The 24,508-nt window shown below is 39.8% G+C and overlaps 1 protein-coding gene across 1 annotated transcript in view; it reads left to right on the top strand.

Moving 5' to 3' along the window:
• Positions 1-24,508, top strand: part of mtmr9 (myotubularin related protein 9) — a 122,649-nt gene that overhangs the window by 46,257 nt on the left and 51,884 nt on the right. Inside the window, exons 4-5 of the mRNA XM_028796390.2 lie at positions 1,871-1,996; positions 5,359-5,532. Coding sequence (XP_028652223.1) covers positions 1,871-1,996; positions 5,359-5,532 — 300 coding nt within the window. The remainder of the gene's footprint in view (positions 1-1,870; positions 1,997-5,358; positions 5,533-24,508) is intronic.

Here is a 24,508-nt window from a genome sequence, read left to right as displayed (position 1 = left end):
GGCTAGAGTAAGGGCCCAGGCGGTCCTTCACACTAGCCAGCTAGCCATTCAAGAACATGGCGATGAAGGGCTTTCCTATTAGTCAATGTAGATATGCTGGTACCTCATGCCTTCAACTCCTTCAGCAGTTTCTTTGTTGTTGTCTTGGGGTTCAGTTGAACCTTTCACAAGAAAGTTTGGTTATCCTTGGGTGTTAATTTGTGCCACCTTCCTGAATGTCTGTGTGTTCCCTAGATGTTTGTATTTGTAAAGAGGTGTTTGTACAGAAGCTTAGGGTACCTTCAGTTTGGAAATTACTCCTAAGGAGGAACCAGGCTCTTGGAGGTCCACGTTTTTTCTTTTTAGGTCTTGGTTGAGTTTCCTGGATTTTTCCAAAGGCAACAAAGCACTGGATCTAAAGGTATGCTCTTAAATACAAGGGACGTTCAAAACATTTCCGCACTTTTATACATTTTTTTTTGGAAATGGTGAAGGCGGGAGGAGTAGTAATTGGTCGTGTCTGAGAGTGCCACATGACTGGGAAAGTTGCCTCGCAAAGGAAGGTGACTATGTAGAAATTTGAAAGAGATTTTCTAAAGGAATTTGTTTTTGAAAATCTTAATAAATAGAGTTTAAGAAAAAAAAAAAAAAAAGTGCAGAAACTTTTTGAACTTCCCTCATACAACCACAGGTGCACTCCCAGTTAAGTCAGTCAGAACATCAAATCTAATCTGTTTAAACAGACATTCAGCTTGGAGTATGTAAACTTCTGACCCACTGAAAATCAGATGCAGTGCCGTGTGTGTGTATCACAAATGATGTGATTTATTCAGGTTTTCCTTCAAGTATTTAATTTAGTATTTTACTCTGCTTTATTGTTTTTTATACAGTGGTGTGAAAAACTATTTGCCCCCGTCCTGATTTCTTATTCTTTTGCATGTTTGTCACACAAAATGTTTCTGATCATCAAACACATTTAACCATTAGTCAAATATAACACAAGTAAACACAAAATGCAGTTTGTAAATGGTGGTTTTTATTATTTAGGGAGAAAAAAAAATCCAAACCTACATTGGCCCTGTGAATTCAACCCAATATCAACAAATTCTTCAGGATAATGTTTAAGCATCAGTCACAAAGTTGAAGTTACGCAGGGGTTGGATATTCCAACAAGACAATGACCCAAAACACAGTTGAAAATCTACAAAGGCATTCATGCGGAGGGAGAAGTACAATGTTCTGGAATCGCCGTCACAGTCCCCTGACTTGAAGATCATCGAAAATCTATGGGATGATTTGAAGCAGGCTGTCCATCAAATTGAACTGAACTGGAGAGATTTTGTATGAAGAATGGTCAACAATACCTCCATCCAGAATCCAGACACTCATCAGAGGCTATAGGAGGACAGCGTCTAGAGGCTGTTAGATTTACAAAAGGAGGCTCAACTAAGTATTGATGTCATATCTCTGTTGGGGTGCCTACATTTATGCACCTGTCTAATTTTGTTATGATACATATTGCATATTTTCTGTTAACCCAATAAACTTAATGTCACTGCTGAACTACTACTGTTTCCATAAGACATGTCATATATTAAAAGGAAGTTGCTACTTTGAAAGCTCAGCCAATGATAAACAAAAATCCAAAGAATTAAGAGGCGTTCCCAAACTTTTTCATATGACTGTGTGTGCAGGTTTAAAATAATTTTAATACTGCATGGTAGCATTTAATCTATCTGTCCATCTTTGCTGACCCTGTTTTTTTTTCTATCACAGCACTACAAGGAACCACATGCTAACCTGGAGTTAAAATGAATAAACTTAGTTCAGTATGTTGAGATGTTATTTGATAGTTGAACATTGATTTTAATGTTAAGCCTGTTTTCTTTAGGCTCTGTCTACACTGGATTCTGCCCTTCTTATGTATCCCTTTTTCTATCGGCCTATGTTTGAAGTGGTTGAAGATGGATGGAAATCATTCCTACCTGAGCAGGCATTTAAGCATATTGAATCTATGGTAAGTATGTTGTCCGCATCATTTGATTATATTATTTTTAATAGGCTGTGAATCAGTTTTAGAAGAGCAATAAAAGAAGTCTCTTTTTTTGGTTACATATTTCTTGTGAAGGAATTTGTATACTTTATTGCAGGGAACCCCAACTCCGGTCCAGGAGGACCACAGTGGCTGCAGGTTTTCTTTCTAACCCTGTTCTTAATTAGTGACCTGTTTTTGCTGGTAATTGACCTCTGAGCTACTGTATAGGAGAAAGGGCAGAGCAGGCTTTTGTAAGCGCTAGGGCTCGCTGTTGCCCCTTTAACCCCAACAGACAGACACTGGACACTGGTTAAAAGCACCAAGATGATTTTTATTGCCTTCTTTCTTAATAAACAATGTCCTCCAAACACCACAAACACAAGAACAGGCAATAAACACAATCATCTTCGCAATAATAATAATAATAATAATTCTCTCCTCCACGCCTCCTGACTCCGTCTCACTTGCTGGGTCTCCAACAGTGCTTTAAATAGCCCATGACCCGGAAGTGCTTCTACTCTTCCTTCCATGTGACTTGCGGGTCAGACTGAGAATTCCAATTCTTTTACTCAGCCCAGAAGTACTTTGGGGCTTCCATCCTCATGACTTCCTTGTACTTTTGGGCTGCAAGGGAAGTGTGACTCCCCAGGTCCTTTTACAACTCCCCCAAATGGCACCTAACAGGGTAAGAAACCAGACTCCCAAGTCCCAGGATGCCCTACAGGAATTCAGGGCACCGCTATACTCCTGGGAAGCTGCCATCAAGCATTTTAGGGGAGGCAGTGTCCTGGAAAAGCTGCCTTCCTCCATCCTTCCATATTTTGGGCGTCCTGGCTGGCCGTCCCTCACACTGTCTTTCCTTAGCAGACTGTGTTCATTTAATGTGGAAGGTGACGTCTTTTACATCTTTTACAACTCGGTGACAGATATCACAGATGGCTAGCTATCTGCCTTTATCTCTGTGTTGATCTAAGTTTGGTTTTCTTAAATAAAACTTTGTTTAAAGAATTTGATTATGATTAGAAGTTAAAAGTTGAAATTTGTTATCCAAGTGTTTTATTACTACACATTAAAAATTGTCTTATATTGATGAACAACTACATGTAGACGTTTAACCTTTGTGGAGATCATTTGTGTTCCTTTAGTTAAATGTGTGTTTCAGGGAGAAGACCAGACTTAAATATGCAAATCTACAAAGTATTTATTTTTTGTTTTTGCAAAAAAAAAAAAAAACACATTTATGTAAACTCAGTATTTCCAAAAATTGTACTGTTAATTTAGTGTGCACATTCCACAGCTAAGTATGTGCACCAGATGAAACAACACAGCAAACAATTTTATGTACGAACTTCACATTTGGGAGGCACAGCAGTGTGGTCATTGCTGCTGTTGTCACATGGCTCCTATGACTTGTCCCCATTCAGTGATCTGTTTGTTTGAAGATGCGTGTTCTCCAGATGCCCATGTTGTTTTCTTCTGAATATTCATAGTCCCACATCCCAAAGGTATGCACGATTGATGAATGATTGGTAAACCTAAATTGGCCTAATAACCGTGACTATGCATGTGTTCTTAAATTGTGCTATTTGATCGGCTGACATCCTATCCGCGGTCGTCTTGCACTCAATACCATTTCAGGAAAATGAATGGATAGATGGAAAGATCTTTAAATAATGACAAGGTTGGCTAAGGATCTGCACTGGTATCCAGAAGGTTGCCAGTTCGAATCCCCATCACTGCCAAAAGAGATCCTACTCTACTGGGCCCTTGAGCAAGAACTTTAAACTGTAATTGCTCCAGGGGCGCTGTACAATAGCTGACCCTGCGCTCTGGCCCCAAGGGGTATGCGAAAACTAACAAATTCCTAATACAAGAAATTGTATAAGGCGAAATAAAGAACAGAACAGAAACAAAGGTTCAGAGCACAGAATAGACCATCAAAAGTAACATCATAAATTGGTATTAAAAGTTAGACACATAAAATGCAAACATGCAGCACTGTATGAAAAGTTTAAAATAAGTGTCAGATAAAGAGACAAATGAAAATATGACTATGGTACAAAACTTGGAGAATATCAAACCGCTTTGAGTCTCTAATTCTTGCATAAAGTGAGAATTCTATAGAGAAAAAATTGCCTGCAGACAAATTAGGCTGTGGTCCATGTAGCTCTTTATGATGGGCTCGTGTGAGAAAAGTGAACACATCCAACTTTGGGGTCAGATGATAATGTTGCAGTGTCTTCTAGCTACTCTTGTATTCCTGTTCCAAGGTAGAAGAATGGCATATGAGAAAAAGAAAACAACAGTTCAGTTCAGAAAAAGTAGTGTTATAGTCATAAACTGTTTTTGTTTGAGGAATCTTTTATATATAAATGTCTACGTGTGTAAGTGTGTGTGTCTGTCCGGACTGGAGGTGGAGTCGGGGTAAAGGGTCCACCACCAAGGATACACAAGCGAGGCCTGCACGTCGGAAAGCAAAACCTCTGAAGATAGAGTCACTCGGTTATCCGCTATTACTGAAACAAGTCGAGCACATTGGCAAAACGGTATCCCTTTTACTTTTCCTCCTGCCGCTAATACACAAGAGAGGTGAGCACGTTGGCAAAACGAAACCTCCGAAGAAAGTCAAAGTCGCTCAGCTGCTAATGCACAAAGGATACGAGCACGTCAGCAAAACGACACCTCCTAGGAGAGAGATATCCAGATTAGTTCCTTTCAATTACCTGACATCTTTACATTTCAATTTTTTTTTCTGAAGATTTCAATAGTTTCTAGGACTTATACAGCTAGTTTTGATATAACATTCTATCTCACTGCTGCTCATTCTCACTGAGGAAATGTGGACTGCAAATGTTGGACCATGAGATTGCAGAGCAGCCTTGTTAGGAAGAGGAGCCAAAGGAAAATACCCTTGGCTGCAGTGGCCAGTTGGACTTCTGACTGTTGAGGGTCCCTTTTATGTGGCAAGCTCACTCTCTCTCAGACTTGCTATACCCCTGAGCAAATCTGGATCATGGCACTATTTGCCTCTGCTCAGGAATTCTTTTAGGGTGATTCCCTCACCACTGCTGTTTGTCCACCCTGAGCTAGTTGTCCTGTAATCTCAAGATCCTGAGTTTGTATGCCATACCTGCTTAGGGAGGATGAGCAGCAGAGAGATAATGTGTTGCTCTGAATGAACTCCTGTGCAGAAACGTATGCCCAGTGACTACAACAATCTTAAGCCTTTTTAAAATAAAGAGACTCCGGTGGTTTTGTTGCATTTGCTTTGTTGTGCTCTTGTACTGTATGTCATTTATGACTTTAATTTCCACTTTGTGCTGTAATATGTGATCTTTCCACAGACCAATGAGTGGCGACTGAGCCAGGTGAACAAGGATTTTAGTGTCTGTCCTTCATACTCACCGGTGGTCATTGTGCCCAAATCCATTGATGATGATACGCTACGCAAAGTAGCCACATTCAGGCATATGGGTCGCTTTCCAGTCCTCAGTTACTACCACAAGAAGAATGGCATGGTGAGTGATTTATCTCCTCTTGACTGGAAAGTTTCAACTTTCAGTAAGTTTGAGACCATTCTTGCTGCTACTGTTTTTTTTTAAAAAGCTAAAGAATTAAAAAAATTAGTTTAGACCCTGCAAAAAAATGCATCTGTTACTCATAGGTTGTCATGTAACAAGACCTTACTTAGCAAAGACTTCTTGGAGCTGGACAGTTTAACATCTGTGGCAGAGCGAAGGGCGCTCAGCAGGCTCCTATCAATTATGGAGAATCCACTGCATCCACTAAATAATGTCATCTCCAGACAGAAGAGCAGCTTCAGCGACAGACTGCTGTCGCTGTCCTGCTCCACAGACAGATTGAGGAGATCGTTCCTCCCCCAAACTATGCGACTCTTTAATTCCACCAGGGGGGGTAAACGTTAATATTTAACATTATACATAGTTATTGTCTGTTTTTCACCTGTATTATTATCATTCTTTAATTTAATATTATTTATTGTATCAGTATGCTGCTGCTGAAGAATGTGAATTTCCCATTGGGATTAATAAAGTATCTATCTATCTATCTATCTATCTATCTATCTATCTATCTATCTATCTATCTATCTATCTATCTATCTACAAACAAACAAACAAACAAACAAACAAACAAACAAACAAACAAACAAACAAACAAACAAACAAACAAACAAACAAACAAACAAAGCATACAGTGGGGGAAATAAGTATTTGATCCCCTGCTGAATTTGTAAGACAGGCGTTTGTTGCTTTTTCTTGACCACAGATAGATAGATACTTTATTAATCCCAAGGGAAAATTCACATACTCCAGCAGCAGCATACTGATAAGGAAACAATATTAAAGAGTGATTAAAAAATGCAGGTATACAGACAGACAATAACTTTGTATAATGTTAACATTTACCCCCCCCCTCCCCCCCGGTGGAATTGAAGAGTCGCATAGCGTGGGGGAAGAACGATCTCCTCAGTCTGTCAGTGGAGCAGGACGGTAACAGCAGTCTGTCGCTGAAGCTGCTCCTCTGTCTTGAGATGGTCCTGTTCAGTGGATGCAGTGGATTCTCCATGATTGACAGGAGTCTGCTCAGCGCCCGTCGCTCTGCCACAGATGTCAAACTGTCCAGCTCTGTGCCTACAATAGAACCTGCCTTCCTCACCAGTTTGTCCACGCGTGAGGCATCCCTCTTCTTTTTGCTGCCTCCCCAGCACACCACTGCGTAGAAAAGGGAGCTCACCACAACCGTCTGATAGAACATCTGCAGCATCTTATTGCAGATGTTGAAAGACACCAGCCTTCTAAGGAAGTATAGCCTCCTCTGTCCTCTCTTGCACAGAGCATCAGTATTGGCAGTCCAGTCTAGTTTATCATCCAGCTGCACTCCCAGGTATTTATAGGTCTTCACCCTCTGCACACAGTCACCTCTGATGATCACGGAGTCCATGAGGGGCCTGGTCCTCCTAAAATCCACTACCATCTCTTTGGTTTTGCTGGTGTTCAGGTGTAAGTGGTTTGAGTCGCACCATTTAACAAAGTCCTTGATGAGGTTCCTATACTCCTCTTCCTGTTGCCTTATTTTAATTTCTTATTTTGTCTTTTATTTTTCTTTTCTTCATATGTAAAGCACTTTGAGCTACTTTTTGTATGAAAATGTGCTATATAAATAAATGTTGTTGTTGTTGTTCCTGCCCACTTCTGATGCAGCCCACGATAGCAGCGTCGTCAGTGAACTTTTGCACGTGGCAGGAGTCAGAGTTATATTGGAAGTCCAATGTATATAGGCTGAACAGGGCCGGAGAAAGTACAGTCCCCTGCGGCGCTCCTGTGCTGCTGACCACAATGTCAGATCTGCAGTTCCCGAGACGCATATACTGAGGTCTGTCTAGTGAGCATTCTTCTGTCATCAGCAGTGGAGGTCTTCCTTGGCCTACCAGTCCCTATGTGATTACTGAGCTCACCAGTGTGTTCTTTCTTCTTCATGATATTCCACACTGTTGATGTAGTTCATCCTAAGGTTCTACCGATGTCTCCGATGGTTTTCCTCTTGTTTTGTGGGATCATGATGGCTTCATTGACTTTCATTGGCATATCTCTTGTCCTCATGTTGAACAATGGCAACTACAGACTCCAAAGGGTAGAAGCAAGCCGAGGTATCCTATGAAGCCATGAAACCCACCTGAGGAATCACAAACAATTGTGACGGCAATTGTTCCAAACATTATGGTGCCCTAAAATGGGGGGGCCCATGTAGAAAATGTGTTGTCATTTCCACATGGTGTGACTGAAATGTTTGCAAATCCCCTTAAATGAAAGTCTGCAGTGTGCACTTTAATCACAATGTCTGAATTGTTTGATTTGTAATTTTAAACTGTGGAGCTGAAGGTAAACCAAGGAAAAAACAGGGCTTTGTAAAAATGTGATGGAGGACTCTGTATATATTTACCATTCAAGCTTGCATTTGAGAATGATTATTTCAAAATATTTCAAGTGAACTTCTGATTAAGTGTGGATGTTGGGTGTGAATGTATAGGAATGTGTGGGTGTAGACAAACAGGAAAACAAAACTGTTCTGTAATTTCATTTATTGAGCAATCCAGCTACAATTCTTTGCAAACAGGATAGCTTTGTTAAGAACATATGATGAATGTATTTTTCATTAGTCATGTGACTTGAAATGCTAAATCTTGTTAATAGTATGTTTGTTCAGATTTCGAAATAAGCGGCTAGTTGAATTGTAAACCACTCACTGCTCAGGGGATAGGAGATATGGAGGAGGCAGTAAAAATAATTCAGAAAGACTTGGACAGGTTTAGAATTGGGTAAACACTTGGAAATATCCCTTTAATGTACACTCTTAAAAATGCTGGTCCTTGAATGGCACTTTATGGTTCTTTACCGGGTTGTGTGGTTCCTCATAAAACCATTGCTTGACAAAGCATCATTTGATTCTGGCCCAATTTCTTGGCATATGAAGATGGTTTTGTCTGCTTTTGATATATAGGAAATAAACAGAAATCTTTAATGATTGTTAGGCAGCCTAGCAGGGCATGAACCGATTAAGAAATCCTGAACTTGAGCCTGTGTTACTGCACGTATGTAACTAGAATCCTTTTAAATCAAGACCCATTGGTGTCTCACAAGTCTGCTACTATCTATTCCTGGGTTATTTACTGTACAGAGCCTGTTATGGATCTGAAGAATTAGTTTCTTTCTGGAACATTCATGTGGATGGGTCTTTTGTGAACCAAAAATGGCTCCCCTATAGCATCACTCTGAAGAACCACTCTAGCACCTTTATTATTAAGAGCGTAGAAAAGTGCAAAGTGCTACATATTGGCAAAAGGAACGTCAGTTATAAATACAAGGTGGGAGACATTGTCCTACAGGAAGAAAACTCTGAAAACGATTTAGGGTTTACAGTGACACAGTGTTGAGAAGCAATTAAAAAGGCAAAAAATGTTAAGTAATATTGTTAAACACTGTTGAATATAAATCAAGGTATTCAGACTAATGTACTAATGATATCACATCTGGAGTAATATGTGCAGTTTTGGCCACAACGATTCAAGGAAAATATGACAGTACTTGACACTGCGCAGTGGAGTGCAACCAGGACTTAACCTCCCTAGCTTTAGACCGAGCTTCACTCATGCTGTGAAAACAGTTGTAAAAGTGTCAATCTCAAGTGTCACACGGGAAACTACATAGACTTATTTCATGTAAGTGTTAGGCCCGAGGATTACTTGGGCTGTGTAAGTGCTAACAGCATAAGTTCCAAGTGTTATTCAGGTAACGATGTAGATGCATCTTCTCCTAGCCTCATAATGGCATCTCGTAGGAAATGTTATTCTGCAGCCCAAGTGTTGCACGCTCGTGATGTTGAGGACCCTCGCATCAGCAGTGACAACGAAGTGAACCCATCTTCAGGCACTGAAATTGAAACGAACAGTGAAGACGAAAGTGATTATGATGGATCCAAAAATGACTGTCATGTTTGGGTTTCTGTTGACCCTGCTTCAAATAAACCCAGCACCACCTCGTTTTGATTTTGTGTAGGCAGCCAGGAATAAAAGTGATCCAAGATCCAGTTACTTGCTTGAAGTTATTTCTGGTTGATGATGTGACTGAAAGAACTGCTGTTGAGACAAACCGTTACGCTCAACAATGTCAGGTAAATGACCGTACACCTAAGCAGTTTACCCATTCAAAGACATATTGTGACACTATATACGGTATTAGCATCATCATCATCATTATTATTATTATTTATTTATTCTTTATTATAAAAGAAAATCTTGAGACAAGACTTTTTTTCAAGAGATTTTGTCAAGTCCGCCCTCTGCTCAACCATTTACAACCACGCCCACGGTCCTCTCCCTCTCATTCGTGTGAATGCTTTTGTCAGACACAGTTCCTGCGCTCTCAGCTCTTATAAATTTTTACATTTTCCTCACTTTAAGTTCCCAATAAAAGAAGACGCATTATGTCCAAATCTTATTGAAGAATTCATTCAACAGAAGAAATGAGTACACAGGCAATCCTAGCACTGAGAAACGATAAAGTCAAACAAATGAACGCGAAAATTGTCGATCGGTTACACGGCAATGACATGTAAAATTTTAACAGGTGACAAGAAAGGTAATGTAGTACATCTTCAGGGATAACATTAGACACCAAAGGAGATCTTGATATGCCATTCGTTTTAAAACGTTTACAGTTTCCGGTTAGAATAGCTTTTACTTTGACAATTAACAAATCACAGGGACAAGCATTTGGAAAAGTAATTTTATTTATTAGAGAGAAAGAAACAATATTCACTCACAGACAGTTATACGTTGCCTGTGCCTTACAGCGTTGTCACGATGTAAGTCCAAACATGGAATCAAAATTAAATGCGATACTGACGAAAAGTTAATTTAAAAAAAAAGTTTTTACTGAAGTTTTACAGTAAATGTGTACGTTTAAAAAGTATTTGCATGTTAATTTCAAAGCCAAAAAGAACAAAAATGTATAACGCAGCATGAAACATAATACTTTCAATTTATTACGTTTTACTACTTTTTACTATGGTTAATTACTCGCTGTAATGTAAAATAGTTAGTTCTATTTTTCATATGTAACAATTCCCATGAAAATAACAATGTGTTTAAATTGTACATCCACTTCCCCATATGTGAGCAGCAGATCCGTGAATTGGCTAGCACGTAGCGCCCGTCTGGGGGTTGGCGAGCGAAGCGAGCAAGGGGCAGAGAGCCTCGTAATGTATCATTATACTTTTTTCACTTTTGATTTTGTACTTTTAGCGTTTTGCACGTTTTGCAGAAGAACTTCTTTCTTCTTCTTCTTTCGGCTGCTTCCATTAGGGGTTTCCACAACAGATCATCTTTTTCCATATCTTTCTGTCCTCTGCATCTTGTTCTGTTACACCCATCACCCGAATGTCCCCTCTCACCACATCTATAAACCTACTCTTAGGCCTTCCTATTCTCCTCATACCTGGCAGCTCTATCCTTAGCACCCTTCTCCCAATATACCCAGCATCTCTCCTCTGCACATGTCTAAACCAACGCAATCTCGCCTCTCTGACTTTGTCTCCCAACCGTCCAACTTCAGCTGACCCTCTAATGTCCTCATTTCTAATCCTATCCATCCTCGTCACACCCAATGCAAATCTTAGCATCTTTAACTCTGCCACCACCAGCTCTGTCTCCTGCTTTCTGGTCAGTGCCACCATCTCCAGCCCATATAACATAGTTGGTCTCACTACCATCCTGTAGACCTTCCTTTTCACTCTTGATGATACCCGTCTGTCACAAATTACTCCTGACACTCTTCTCCACCCACTCCACCCTGCCTGCATGCTCTTTTTCAATTCTCTTCCACAAACCCCATTACTCTGTACTGTTGATCTCAAGTATTTAAACTCATCCAACTCCAACTCCACTCCTTGCATCCTCTCCATTCCACTGATCTCCCTCTCATTTACCCACCTGTATTCTGTCGTGGTGGCCCTACTGACCTTCATTCCTCTCCTCTCATATCTCCACCTCTCTAGGGTCTCCTCAACCTGCTCCCTACTATCGCTACAAATCACAATGTCATCAGCAAACATCACAGTCCACAGGGACTCCTGTCTAATCTCGTCTGTCAACCTGTCCATCACCATTGCAAATAAGAAAGGGCTCAGAGCCGATCCCTGATGTAATCCCACCTCCGTCACTCCTACTGCAGACCTCACCACTGTCACACTTAACTCGTACATATCCTGTACAACTCTTACGTACTTCTCTGCCACTCCCGACTTCCTTATACAATACCACAGCTCCTTTCGAGGCACCCTGTCATATGCTTTCTCCAGGTAGACAAAGACACAATGCACTTAACACAATGCTCTCAATACTTAAACACAACGCACTGAATACTTCTCCATGCATGTTTTACAGAAGAACAATGAAATTTAATAAAAATGTGATTTATCAGTCCAAAAATGCAATGCTTTTTTCATGTTTTTTGGAGAAAGAATGTAACAATAAGACAGTTAAGGACATGTAGTACTGTGACAGACTCAGAGAATTAAGTCTGCTTAACCTCAAGCAGAGGAGAGAGTGTGGGGACTTCATCAGAGCTTTAAAATTCTCAAACACTTTGATAAAGATCCAGCAGAATTATTTCAACTTAACAGTGAATCACGTATTTGAGGACACCAGTGGAAATTAAGAGGAAGTCCAATTAGGACAGAAGTCTGGAAGCACTTGTTTATGCAGAGAATTGTGGGAATCGAGACCAAACTATAGAGACTTTGGAACTGAAGCAGAAACTTTGACAAGCTTTAAGAAGAATTTGTACGAGATATTGGGACAGCTTACCTATTAGCATATCAAAGGAGCTTGATGGACTGAATGGTCTCTTCTTCTTTATCAGGTTTCTTATGTTGTTTATTCTGTGTGTGCTCCATTATACTGTACTTGTGTACCTGAAAATTAACTTTAGATTTTCCTCAATATAGATGTTCTTTTTATAAAAATTGATGCTGAAATTAAAACATTTTGTCAGCGGAATTCTATTTTTGTAATATCACTCCTTAAATACCCAGCTTGCTAATACTTAATTATTTTAGGACTGATTTGCCTTGGCACTGTCTTCAAAGCAGTCGGACATCTTAGCAGTATATGCTGATGTTTGGAAGGTGTTGGATAATTAAGCGACCTTGCTGAACGTATGTACAGTTCTTGATTACATTTACAATCACCACAGGCTGTCCTTTAAGAACATTTAATGATAATATTTGCAAATAATTATTTATTAAAATATACTGTATCATTAATGGGAAAGCAGATCAAGATAGACAGCCAAAAAAGGTTGGTGTACAAGCCGGGTAATCCCTTTTAATTTAACAAAAAGAAAAGATGGCCGACAAACAGCACGAAGCAAAAATGTAAGGCTACTCATGTGGCAGTAACAGATCAAGAGCTCTGTCTGTCTCGGCTGTCAGTTTCACATCTGATGTCACCTTCCAGGAGCGGAACCAATTTATTAATGCTTGCAGGAGAAGCCGTGGAGCCTTCTGTGCTTCAGAATGGGGTCAGATGTGCTTCAATGGGTGTCTCTTTCTGGCTATGGAGGAGGAAAGTAGGATGTTGTCAAAGCTAAAAAATGGAATATTCTCTGATTTGCTCAAGTTCTAGTAAATGGCTCCAGACTCAGTTGACAGCTCTTCATCTTACAACAAGATAATGATCCAAACAGACTGCTGAGGCAACACAGGAGTTTATCAAAGCTAAAAAATGGAAAATTCTTGGATGGCCATGTCAGTCAACCGATTTTAGTCCAATTGAGCAGGCCTTCCATTTGCTGAAAGAACATATAAGGGGACAACTAGTATGAGCTGAAGATGGCTGCATTAGAGGCATGGCAGAGCATCACCAGAGAAGATCTCCAGCACCTGGTGATGTCTGTGAATCACAGACTTCAAGCAGTCATTGCATGCAAGGTATATGTGACAAATAATTAAATATTATGGTCTTAATAGACCTGCCATTGCTATGTCCAAACATTCTGGTGACCTGAAAAGGGGTTGACCATGTAGAAATAGTATGGTGACCAAAACGTCTGCAAATCCCCTTCAACGCAAGTCTGCAATGTGCACTTTAATCACGATGTCCGAACTGTTTGATTTGTAATTTTAAATTGTGAAGCGGAGGGTAGAATGAAGGAAAAATGTGTGTTTGTCCCAAACATTACAGAGAACACTGTATGCGAATGCTCAATTGGCAATGATTTTGTGTCTTGTTCTTGTACTTCTAACATCATATCAGTAAAAAATCTGAACATTTTGAAGCAGAAGCCCACTCCAGTAATATAATGCAAGTTCTAGTTTCTTAAAACATTACTTATTTTTCACTAATTTTATACTTAATCTAATTAACACATACAAAAACCCAGAACCTGTTGCTCTGACATCACATGTGATGAAGACCATGGAGAGGCTGCTGCTTCACCACCTTAGGCCACAGGTTCAACACGCCCTTGACCCTCTGCAGTTTGCATATCAGGAGAAGGTGAGAGCGGAGGATGCCATCATCTATATGCTACACCGATCCCTCTCCCACTTGGACAGAGGCAGTGGTGCAGTAAGAATTATGTTTCTAGACTTCTCTAGCGCCTTCAACACCATCCAACCTCTGCTCCTTAGGGACAAGCTGACAGAGATGGGATTAGATTCATACCTAGTGGCATGGATCGTGGACTATCTTAAAGACAGACCTCAGTATGTGCGTCTTGGGAACTGCACGTCTGACATTGTGGTCAGCAACACAGGAGCACCGCAGGGGACTGTACTTTCTCCGGTCCTGTTCAGCCTATATACATCGGACTTCCAATACAACTCGGAGTCCTGCCATGTGCAAAAGTTCGCTGATGACACTGCTATCGTGGGCTGCATCAGGAATGGGCTGGAGGAGGAGTATAGGGACCTAATCAATGACTTTGTTAAATGGTGCGACTCAAACCACCTACACCTGAACACCAGCAAAACCAAGGAGCTGGTGGTGGATTTTAGGAGGCCCAGACCCCTCATAGACCCAGTGATCATCAAAGGTGACTGTGTGCAGATGGTGCAGACCTATAAATATCTGGGAGTGCAGCTGGATGATAAATTAGACTGGACTGCCAATACTGATGCGCTGTGCAAGAAAGGACAGAGCCGGTTATACTACCTTAGAAGGCTGGTGTCCTTCAACATCTGCAATAAGATGCTGCAGATGTTCTATCAGACAGTTGTGGCGAGCGCCCTCTTCTACGCGGTGGTCTGCTGGGGAGGCAGCATTAAGAGGAAAGACGCCTCACGCCTGGACAAACTGGTGAGGAAGGCAAGCTCTATTGTTGGCATGGAGCTGGACAGTTTAATATCTGTGGCAGAGCGAAGGGCGCTGAGCAGACTCCTGTCAATTATGGAGAATCCACTGCATCCACTAAATAGAATCATCTCCAGACAGAAGAGCAGCTTCAGCGACAGACTGCTGTCACTGTCCTGCTCCACAGACAGATTGAGGAGATCGTTCCTCCCCCAAACTATGCGACTCTTTAATTCCACCCGGGGGGGTAAAGGTTAACATTTAACATTATACATAGTTATTGTCTGTTTTTCACCTGCATTATTATCATTCTTTAATTTAATATTATTTATTGTATCAGTATGCTGCTGCTGAAGAATGTGAATTTCCCATTGGGATTAATAAAGTATCTATCTATCTATCTATCTATCTATCTATCTATCTATCTATCTATCTATCTATCTATCTATCTATCTATCTATCTATCTATCTATCTATCTATCTATCTATCTATCTATCTATCTATCTATCTATCTATCTATCTATCTATCTATCTATCTATCTATCTATCTATCTATCACATTACAGTATGTGTGTATTTTTTTATTTCTGGGACTGCTTTTGACCTTCATGCTAGCAGGTAGAATCATCTCTGTATTTGTTTAGTATGGAAACTGCTAAATAGCATTTTATTTGGGACTGGATAAAAAATAACCCTAATTTGACATCAATAATGTATTTAATTTGGCTGATTTGATTGTTTCCGTGGGTCACAAAATTGCCACCTTCTTTAATCATCTACTCTTGTGTAACTGATTATTATTTATTTTGTCCATGTTCTTAGTCATTGATTATTATTTATTTGGTCCATGTTCTTGGACAAAATTTAATTATCAATGACTAAGAATATAGACCAAATAAATAATAATCAATTACTAAGAATATGCACAAAATAATTATCAATTACTGTGTTCTTAGTAATTGATAATTATTTTGTCCATGTTCTTAGTAATTTATTATTTATCTTGTCTGTGTTCTTAGTAATTATTTTGTCCGTGTTCTTAGTCATTGATAATTATTTATCTTATCTGTGTGCTTAGTAATTGATTATTTATTTTGCCCGTGTTCTTAATTGATTATTTTATCCGTGTTCTTAGTAATTGATTATTATTTATTTTGTCCATGTTCTTATTGAAAAGATGGTTTCTTCCACTTCTGTTTATTTTTTTTCTTGTGTTCAAACCACGACAAGAAATCTTTTAGCATTGTGGACTTCTTGTGCAGTATCATTTATTATGATGCAGGGAAACGGTTCAGCCATTTGTTTAGCTGGAGATAAGTGTGACCAGACTTGGTGAATGCAAATGACAAGATTGGAGAAATCTTGTGTTTAGACAAGTGTTTAGTCTCATTGCAGCGTTTTATTTAGATGGAATCCATTGTTTTTAATTCATATTAAAAATATAAGGAGATATAGGGTTAAACAGTATATATCTTTTTATTTAAATGTGTTATCTGTTAATAGTGATATATACACAGTCTTTCCTCAGCACTCTGTCTTGGCTTCATTTTCCATATTTGCTTGGTATTTTTCCAGCCACCCAGAGTTTCAGAGGAGCTACTTGATTGAACACAATGATTTCAGTGAGATAGGCGACTCTGCCATTTATGTCTTAAATTGCTTCTTTTTCCCATGCTTAAAAGAACAGTGACCCTGGGCTCTTGTGAGCCATTTTAAACTCGTTCAGGTATACAGGAGTGATGAGTTTGTAAAGAGTTAATCTTGATATGCTGTGCCTCTTCAGAGCAGCTGACATGTGGCAGACTGCACCCGTGAGGTTTATTGTGTGCTGCTTGCTTATTGATTAAAGTCTAACAGCTTATGCATTGAAAATGAGGTGATCAATCATACCATTCTTTTTCCTGACCGCTCCTCCCTCTATAGCCCGCCTTATCTCCCCCTACCCCCACCCAGACTGCAGCCATTTTCTGACTTTGTCATTATTTGCTCATTCATTTAAGCTTTCTTTTCCCCTCATTTTTTTCATTCCATGCTTTGTCCTGATGGCAGACTTTGTTGCAGTCACCTTTTCCCAGTGTCGGTTTTCAATTGTCTTTTGAGCAATGGAAGTCTGTCTGGCCAGTCTGTTAAATCTACCCAACCCACAAGTCTCAGTGCTGTAATATGTCTGCCTCAGACAGGGGCGTCCACGTTTAACGGCCACGTCCACAAGACTGGACCATGCAGGAGGGGCTGGGTTCATGTCATGTTACGTTGCTCATTTTAAATGAGCACACTGCTGTTTCTAGAACAGTACAAATGTTATCGCAAATGGAAATCATGTTAATTTAAGAATCTTTATTTTTTATAACCAGTATATTCATAACTTCAAAAGCTATTAGCGTCTAATTCTTTGTTTTTTGCCCTGTGCGAACAATAAATTGAAAAATGTCATTTTTTATGGTGCAATGAATGGCCATCTGGCGGGACCATTTAATAAAAATGACTTTCTGGGTTTAAAATGGAGTGATTTTTAAGGACTACTAACAGGGCTGAGTGATATGGACTTAAATTGAAAGTATTCAAACTCAAACTTCGATATTTGTTATTTCTCAATATGCTCTCAAAACACATTATACATTAAAGATCAGCCGCATATCAACATTTACATACATGTTTTCTATACGAAATCCAAAACCTAGTATATTTTCTCACAATAATAATATGAAATATTAACGAAGGGAACTTTTTTTTTCCTTTTCAAAATTTAACAATTTCATGGATAGCTGTGCCTCAAAGAGACCTCTCGTTGGCTTTTTTTTTCAAGGCTCCATTGTTTGTTCTCTATATAATACAATACAGTTTATTTTTTGTAAAGCTCAAAATCAAACAAGAAGTGCCGCAATGGGCTTTAACAGGCCCTGCCTCTTGACAGCCCCCCAACCTTGACTCTCTAAGAAGACAAGAAAAAACTCCCAAAAAAACCCTTATAAGGAAAAAATGGAAGAAACCTTGGGAAAGGCAGTTCAAAGAGAGACCCCTTACCAGGTAGGTTGGGCGTGCAGTGGGTGTCAAAAAGAAGGTCTATATATATATATATATATATATATATATATATATATATATATATATATATATATATATATATATATATATATATATATATCTATAGTATAACAACAAAAATTTTAGAAGTACGGAGTAGAATTTAACAGTAGATGATATCGCATAATATGATTTGGATTTGTTTAGAGTCCTGGAGACCTAATTCATCAAGCTGCCTCCCCCATTTGGCCATTCCACAACTGACATAGCGCTAATCCGATGAAAGGACCCCTCTTTCCCATGATTCCTGCAATCTTCCATCAGGGATGACTTTACCTTAGGCAGGCAAAACAACTTGGCAGGTGGGCCGTGGCACCAAGTGCCACATTTGAGTACCGAGAAGAGAAACAGAATAGGTGAGGGTTAGTATCAAATTATAACTATCATGTTACTTATGTTTTAGTGCTAATGACTAACAACAGAGATGCAGTTTGTACAGTTAATCAGCAGCTCTAGTCAGGGTGTGCTAAACTGAAGTTGTGAGTCTTCAGCCGGGATTTAAAAGCTGAGACCGAAGGGGCATCTCTTACAGTAGCAGGCCTTGCTGGTATCTGTGTTGACTGGGAAAAATTCTTGATCCCAAATTCCTCTTGATCCCTTGTTCACTTTTCGACAATAGGATACAAAGGCTCTCTGGACTCCAGTAATTATATGAGAAGTTTATTTAACCAAAAAGCCTCTGGAGCATACATACCATGCAAGATGTTACTGTTACATTGTGCTCCTGGATAGACGAAAAATTCTTTGTTCAGACAAATCTTTTATAAATGTGAATATACAAGAGCATCTTTAGCATATCTATTAACACTACCGGTCAAATCCTTTTGGACGCATTAAACGCAGTTTAATGTCTTAATGTTTCGTGAAATCAAGGCATAGAACAAAAAAAAATATAAGTCAAGAAATCAATAAGTGTTCAAAATTTTATTGAAATTTTTGATTCATCAAAGTAGCTTGCACCTTTTGCTGATGTAACAGCCAAACTGTGGTAACTATTTTGATTCAGAATGCCAGACACTCTGTGCAAGTCACCAACTCTGCTTCTAGCAAAAGACCCCCAGACCATCACACTTCCTCCTCCATATTTGACAATTGGTGTCACACACTGAGGACCATCCTTTCACCAACTTAACACAGACTTAATACAGACACACCGTGTGATGAACCAAAGATTTCAAATTTGGTTTCATTGGCCCGTAAGACTTTCTTCCTGTCAGCAGTAGTCCACAGCTTGTATTTCAAGGCCCTGTTTTGTCCTTAACTCTTTTAGGGCTAATTTTTTTTTTGTTTCTTTTCTCCCAGGGCTGAATATTTTTCCAAAAACTAACTTTTTTTAAAAAAACACAAAGCAATTGAAATCAACAAAAAATATTTACTTTTGACAAATGTTACTGTCTTGCATGTTGTATGAGCCTGCATACTCTATGATTTCACATACATATCACATACATTTTACACAGCAAAGTCCTGCAAATCCTGATCTCGCTCAAAGCAGCCAATTTCAGTCATTGCCACATTGTACTGCTTACAGTATGTGTTGCTTTGGTGCCTATTTTTCAATTGTCTGTTGCTGCACTTTCTCACATATATTGTTAGTGTGTACTGTAGAGAGACAAGTCACCCGTTTGCCATCGTGCCATGCCACTGCCACCAAGTTTTCTGAATAAAACTTTGCAGCATCACGTACCTATCATCACGCTGCATAACCTGTCCAAAGCCACCAGGGGACAAAGCACGTTTGGACCAATGCTCTTTGAAGTTATATCACCAGTTCTGTCCCATCTCTATTTGTAATGCCACAGCGCACTTCATCTCGTCTTTTCTTGTGAGTTTCCACTTTGAAAAACGAGAATGCGATGCAAGCGCAGCCTGCGATTCATAGATGCATTGGCTGCGCGAATGCGTTCAGCTGACAGGGGATCAGCTGGCGCAGCATCGGCTGGTGTCCGATCAGCTGATGCCGGCTTCTCACTCTCTTGGTCGATCTCCTGATCACTGTCAATAAAATCCGATTCTGAAAAATCAGAGTCCGACTCCGCAATAATGCGCAAAACATTGTCTGCCGAGTGTTTTCTTTTCTGCACTCGCTTCGCTCCCTTGTGACATGTCGATGCCATCTTGCCATTGTTTACATTTCGCAACTCACGCACACGCAAGGATTAGTTGCCGAGTCAACGAGTCTAGCATTCCTCCAAGCACAGAGGGAATGCCTGCGACGTGACAATGAATTTTGTCGCCATTAACAGCTGATTGTCGCCCTCTATCTCTGGATGTCGACTTTTGTCGACATTCGCCCTCAACCCCTCCTGTCGACAAAAGTCGACATCCACCCTAAAAGAGTTAACTGAATGACTTTCTTCCTGCCACTCGCCCTGTCAAACCTGCAGCACAAAGTCTCCTCTTCACAGTACAAACTGTCACTTGCTTTTTTTGACCTGCTTTCTCAAGCTTTTGTGCTGTGTGGCGCCTGTGATCACAACAAGCTGGTGACCCTCAGAAACCTGTCTTCTGATTGGCTCGTGACTTAAGCTGTGCCAGATCTCTTCTTGTCTGAGTTTCTTCCAGTTTCCATTTGCCTTTGGATTGTGTAGGACACCACTGGACTCACTGACACTTGGATTTGGTTTGCAATTTCTCTAAATGAAAGGCCTACCCTTCTAAGGGTAGTAACCCTTTCTCTCATTTCATTTGTTAATTACTATTTTCTTTCCATTATCCCTGGAATATTCTCCAAGTAGTTCTTCAGAGGGTGTAGTGATACAATCTGCTCCAACTCTGTTTTAAGACAGACAGAGGGGTTTTTAAGTAATCAACAGAAGTTGGGACACCTGTGCAAATTGTTTGCTTCAACTTTCAAGGCTTCATTGGCTTTAATTTCTGCAGAACATCTATGGGTTGTAATCTATTAGTACAAATGGGCCTTCTTCAGGGAACAACTATTTGAAAATTTCCTTTTTTTCACTTTTTGCTAACCTAAACCTTAAACCTCTGGCATGTTAATGCTTACATTTTCATCATTTTAGGTCATTCATTCCATTCAATTTGAAGAAAAACTGAGGTGTTCTATAACTTTTGACTTGTAGCGTATATACATGTTTTCTGTACAGAATCCAAAACCCTGGTATGTTTTCTTACAATAACAATTAGAAATATTAGCAAAGGGAACTTTTTTTCCTTTTCAAAATGTAACAATTTCATGAAGAGCTATGCCTCAGAGAAACATCTCAATAGCATGCTTTTTCACAACAATTTCTATTTTAGATGGCCACTACTTTTGTTGAAGCTTCTATTGCACATACAGCCTGCCCTGCTGGCACTATGTGTTGAAAGGGAATAATTCTTAATCCCAAATTCATTTTGATCCCCTGTTCACTTTTGTTGATAGAATACAAAGGCTCTCTGGACTCCAGCAAGTATACAGTACTGTGCAAAAGTTTTAGGCAGGTGTGAAAAAATGCTGTAAACAAAGAATGCTTTCAGAAATATAAATAATGATTGCTTATTGTTATCAATTTAGAAAAATGCAAAGTGAGCAAACAAAAGAAAAATCTAAATCAAATCAATATTTGGTGTTACCACCTTTTGCCTTCAAACCAGCATCAATTCTTATAGGTACACTTGCACAAAGTCAGGGATTTTGTAGAATTATAGTCAGGTGTCTGATCAACCAATTCTACCAAACAGGTGCTAATGATCATCAATGTCACACGTAGGTTGAAACACAGTCATTAACTGAAACAGAAACAGCTGTGTAGGAGGCTTAAAACTGGGCGAGGAACAGCCAGACTCTGCTACCAAGGTGAGGTTGTGGAAGACAGTGTCATGTCATGGCAAGATTGAGCACAGCAACAAGACACAAGGTAGTTCTACTGCATCAGCAAGGTCTCTCCCAGACAAAGATTTCAAAGCAGACTGGGGTTTCAAGATGTGCTGTTCAAGTTCTTTTGAAGAAGCACAAAGAAACAGGCAACGTTGAGGATCGTAGACGCAGTGGTCAGCCAAGGAAGCTTGCAGCAGATGAAAGACACATCAAGCTTATTACCCTTCGAAATCGGATGATGTCCAGCAGTGCCATCAGCTCAGAACTGGCAGAAACCAGTGGGACCCAGGTATACCCATCTACTGTATGGAGAAGTCTGGCCAGAAGTGGTCTTCATGGAAGAGTTACAGCCAAAAAGCCATACCTCCGACGTGGAAATAAGGCCAAGCGACTCAAGTATGCACGAAAACATAAGAACTGGGGTGCAGAAAAATGGCAGCAGGTGCTCTGGACTGATGAGTCAAAATTTGAAATATTTGGCTGTAGCAGAAGGCAGTTTGTTCGTCGAAGGGCTGGAGAGCGGTACAATAATGAGTGTCTGCAGGCAACAGTGAAGCATGGTGGAGGTTCCTTGAACGTTTGGGGCTGCATTTCTGCAAATGGAGTTGGAGATTTGGTCAGGATTAATGGTGTTCTCAATGCTGAGAAATACAGGCAGATACTTATCCATCATGCAATACCATCAGGGAGGCATATGATTGGCCCCAAATTTATTCTGCAGCAAGACAACGACCCTAAACATACAGCCAAAGTCATTAAGAACTATCTTCAGCGTAAAGAAGAATAAGAAGTCCTGGAAGTGATGGTATGGCCCCCACAGAGCCCTGATCTCAATATCATCGACTGTATCTGGGATTACATGAAGAGACAGAAGGATGTGAGGAAGCCTGCATCCACAGAAGATCTGTGGTGAGTTCTCCAAGATGTTTGGAACAACCTACCAGCCGAGTTCCTTCAAAAACTGTGTGCAAGTGTACCTAGAAGAATTGATGCTGTTTTGAAGGCAAAGGGAGGTCACACCAAATATTGATTTGATTTAGATTTCTCTTTTGTTCATTCACTGCATTTTGTGATTGATGAAAATAAATGATTAACACTTCCAGTTTTGAAAGCATTCTTTGTTTACAGCATTTTTTTACACCTGCCTAAAACTTTTGCACAGTACTGTATAAGTAATTTATTTAACAAAAAAGCCTCTGGAACGTACCATGCAAGATGTTACTCTTACATTTTAATCAAGGATATATGAAGAATTCTTTGTTCAGACAAATCTTTGATAAATATGAATATACAAGAACGTCTTTATCATATCTATTTATTTATAATAGAATGTTTGTCTCTCTTCTCCCTTTACAATCCTACATCATTTGACCAATCTGAACCCAATTTTCAGTAGCTACTCTCTAAGACCATATGGACAAGAGAGGCTACATCGGAATCAAAAAAATTTGACTCTAGGGGTCCCATTGTTTTTTTTTCCCCTTTCTGCTGCAGTTTGCACACCATTGCCACCTGCAGACTCTGAGCAAGTGAAACATCTGAACAGAATGAAGTCAAACTAGCAGACAAAGTGACCAGAGCTTAACATTACTTACCTAGGGAATGCTACGGGCTGCTTCTGTCTACTGTAATATAAAAATGAGTATTACGCACCTGTAACGGTTGTCTGGGATATGTGTGTGCGTCACTGTAAGTTTACACCTTTCCCCATTCCTGATAATGGTAGAATGTTTTAAAACTTTTAGGGCTAATATTTTTTTTGTTTCTTTTCTCCCAGGGCTGAGTATATTTCCAGAAACTAACATTTTCTAAAAAGAACACAGAGCAATTGTTTAACATATGAAATCAGCAAAAAATATTTATTTTTGACAGAAGTTACTATCTTGCATGTTATATGAAGATATCACATACATGTTACACAGCAAAGTCCTGCCAAGTCTGATATCGTTCAAAGCAGCCAATTGCTTGCATTGCCACATTGCACTGCTTACAATACGTGTTGCACTGGTGTTTCCTTTTCAGTTGTCTGTTGCTGCACTTTCTCACATATATTGTTAGTGGGTACTGTAGAGAGACAAGTCACCCATTTGCCATCGTGCCATGCCACTGCCACCAAGATTTCTGCCCGCATGAAAACCGTATTGTCACCTCTTTTCATCTTCAGCCTGTCTGGCTTCAACTGTGAAGCCATGTGTCTCCTGTTCACCCTCACTGTGCCACAAGCTCCAATTCCCCTGCTCTGTACCTCCATGAACAATTGTGAGCATGTATAAAAATTGTCCATGTACACAACATGACCCAAATGTTCATAGCCCTGAAGCAGTTCCAGCACAATCTGATTTGTCAAGGGACAGTTCTCTCTTTGAAAGAAATACTTTCCTGTATATGGGAATTACTTTCAGGCAGAAATTAGTGTTTGCTTCTGCCAGTACAAAATCCTTTATGCCATACTTTGTGGGCTTGTCTGGCATATATTGGCAGAAAAAAATGGCGTCCCTTTTATTTTATCATAGATTCATCCACAGACAAATCACGGCCTGGCTGATAAAATTGTTTACATGTTGGTTCCACAATGTCAAGCAGGGGATGAACTTTATACATGGGGTTATAGCCTGGCTCACCCCTTGGGATTTGCTTCTGGTTATCACAGAAGTGAATAAAACTTTGCAGCAACACGTACCTATCACACGGTATAACCTGTCCAAAGCCACCAGGGGA

The sequence above is a fragment of the Erpetoichthys calabaricus genome, chromosome 3, assembly GCF_900747795.2.
Source record: "Erpetoichthys calabaricus chromosome 3, fErpCal1.3, whole genome shotgun sequence".
NCBI classification, from domain to species: Eukaryota; Metazoa; Chordata; class Cladistia; order Polypteriformes; family Polypteridae; genus Erpetoichthys; species Erpetoichthys calabaricus.
The sequence above is the reverse complement of the archived record's forward strand: the minus strand, read 5'-3'. Positions and strand labels throughout refer to the sequence as shown.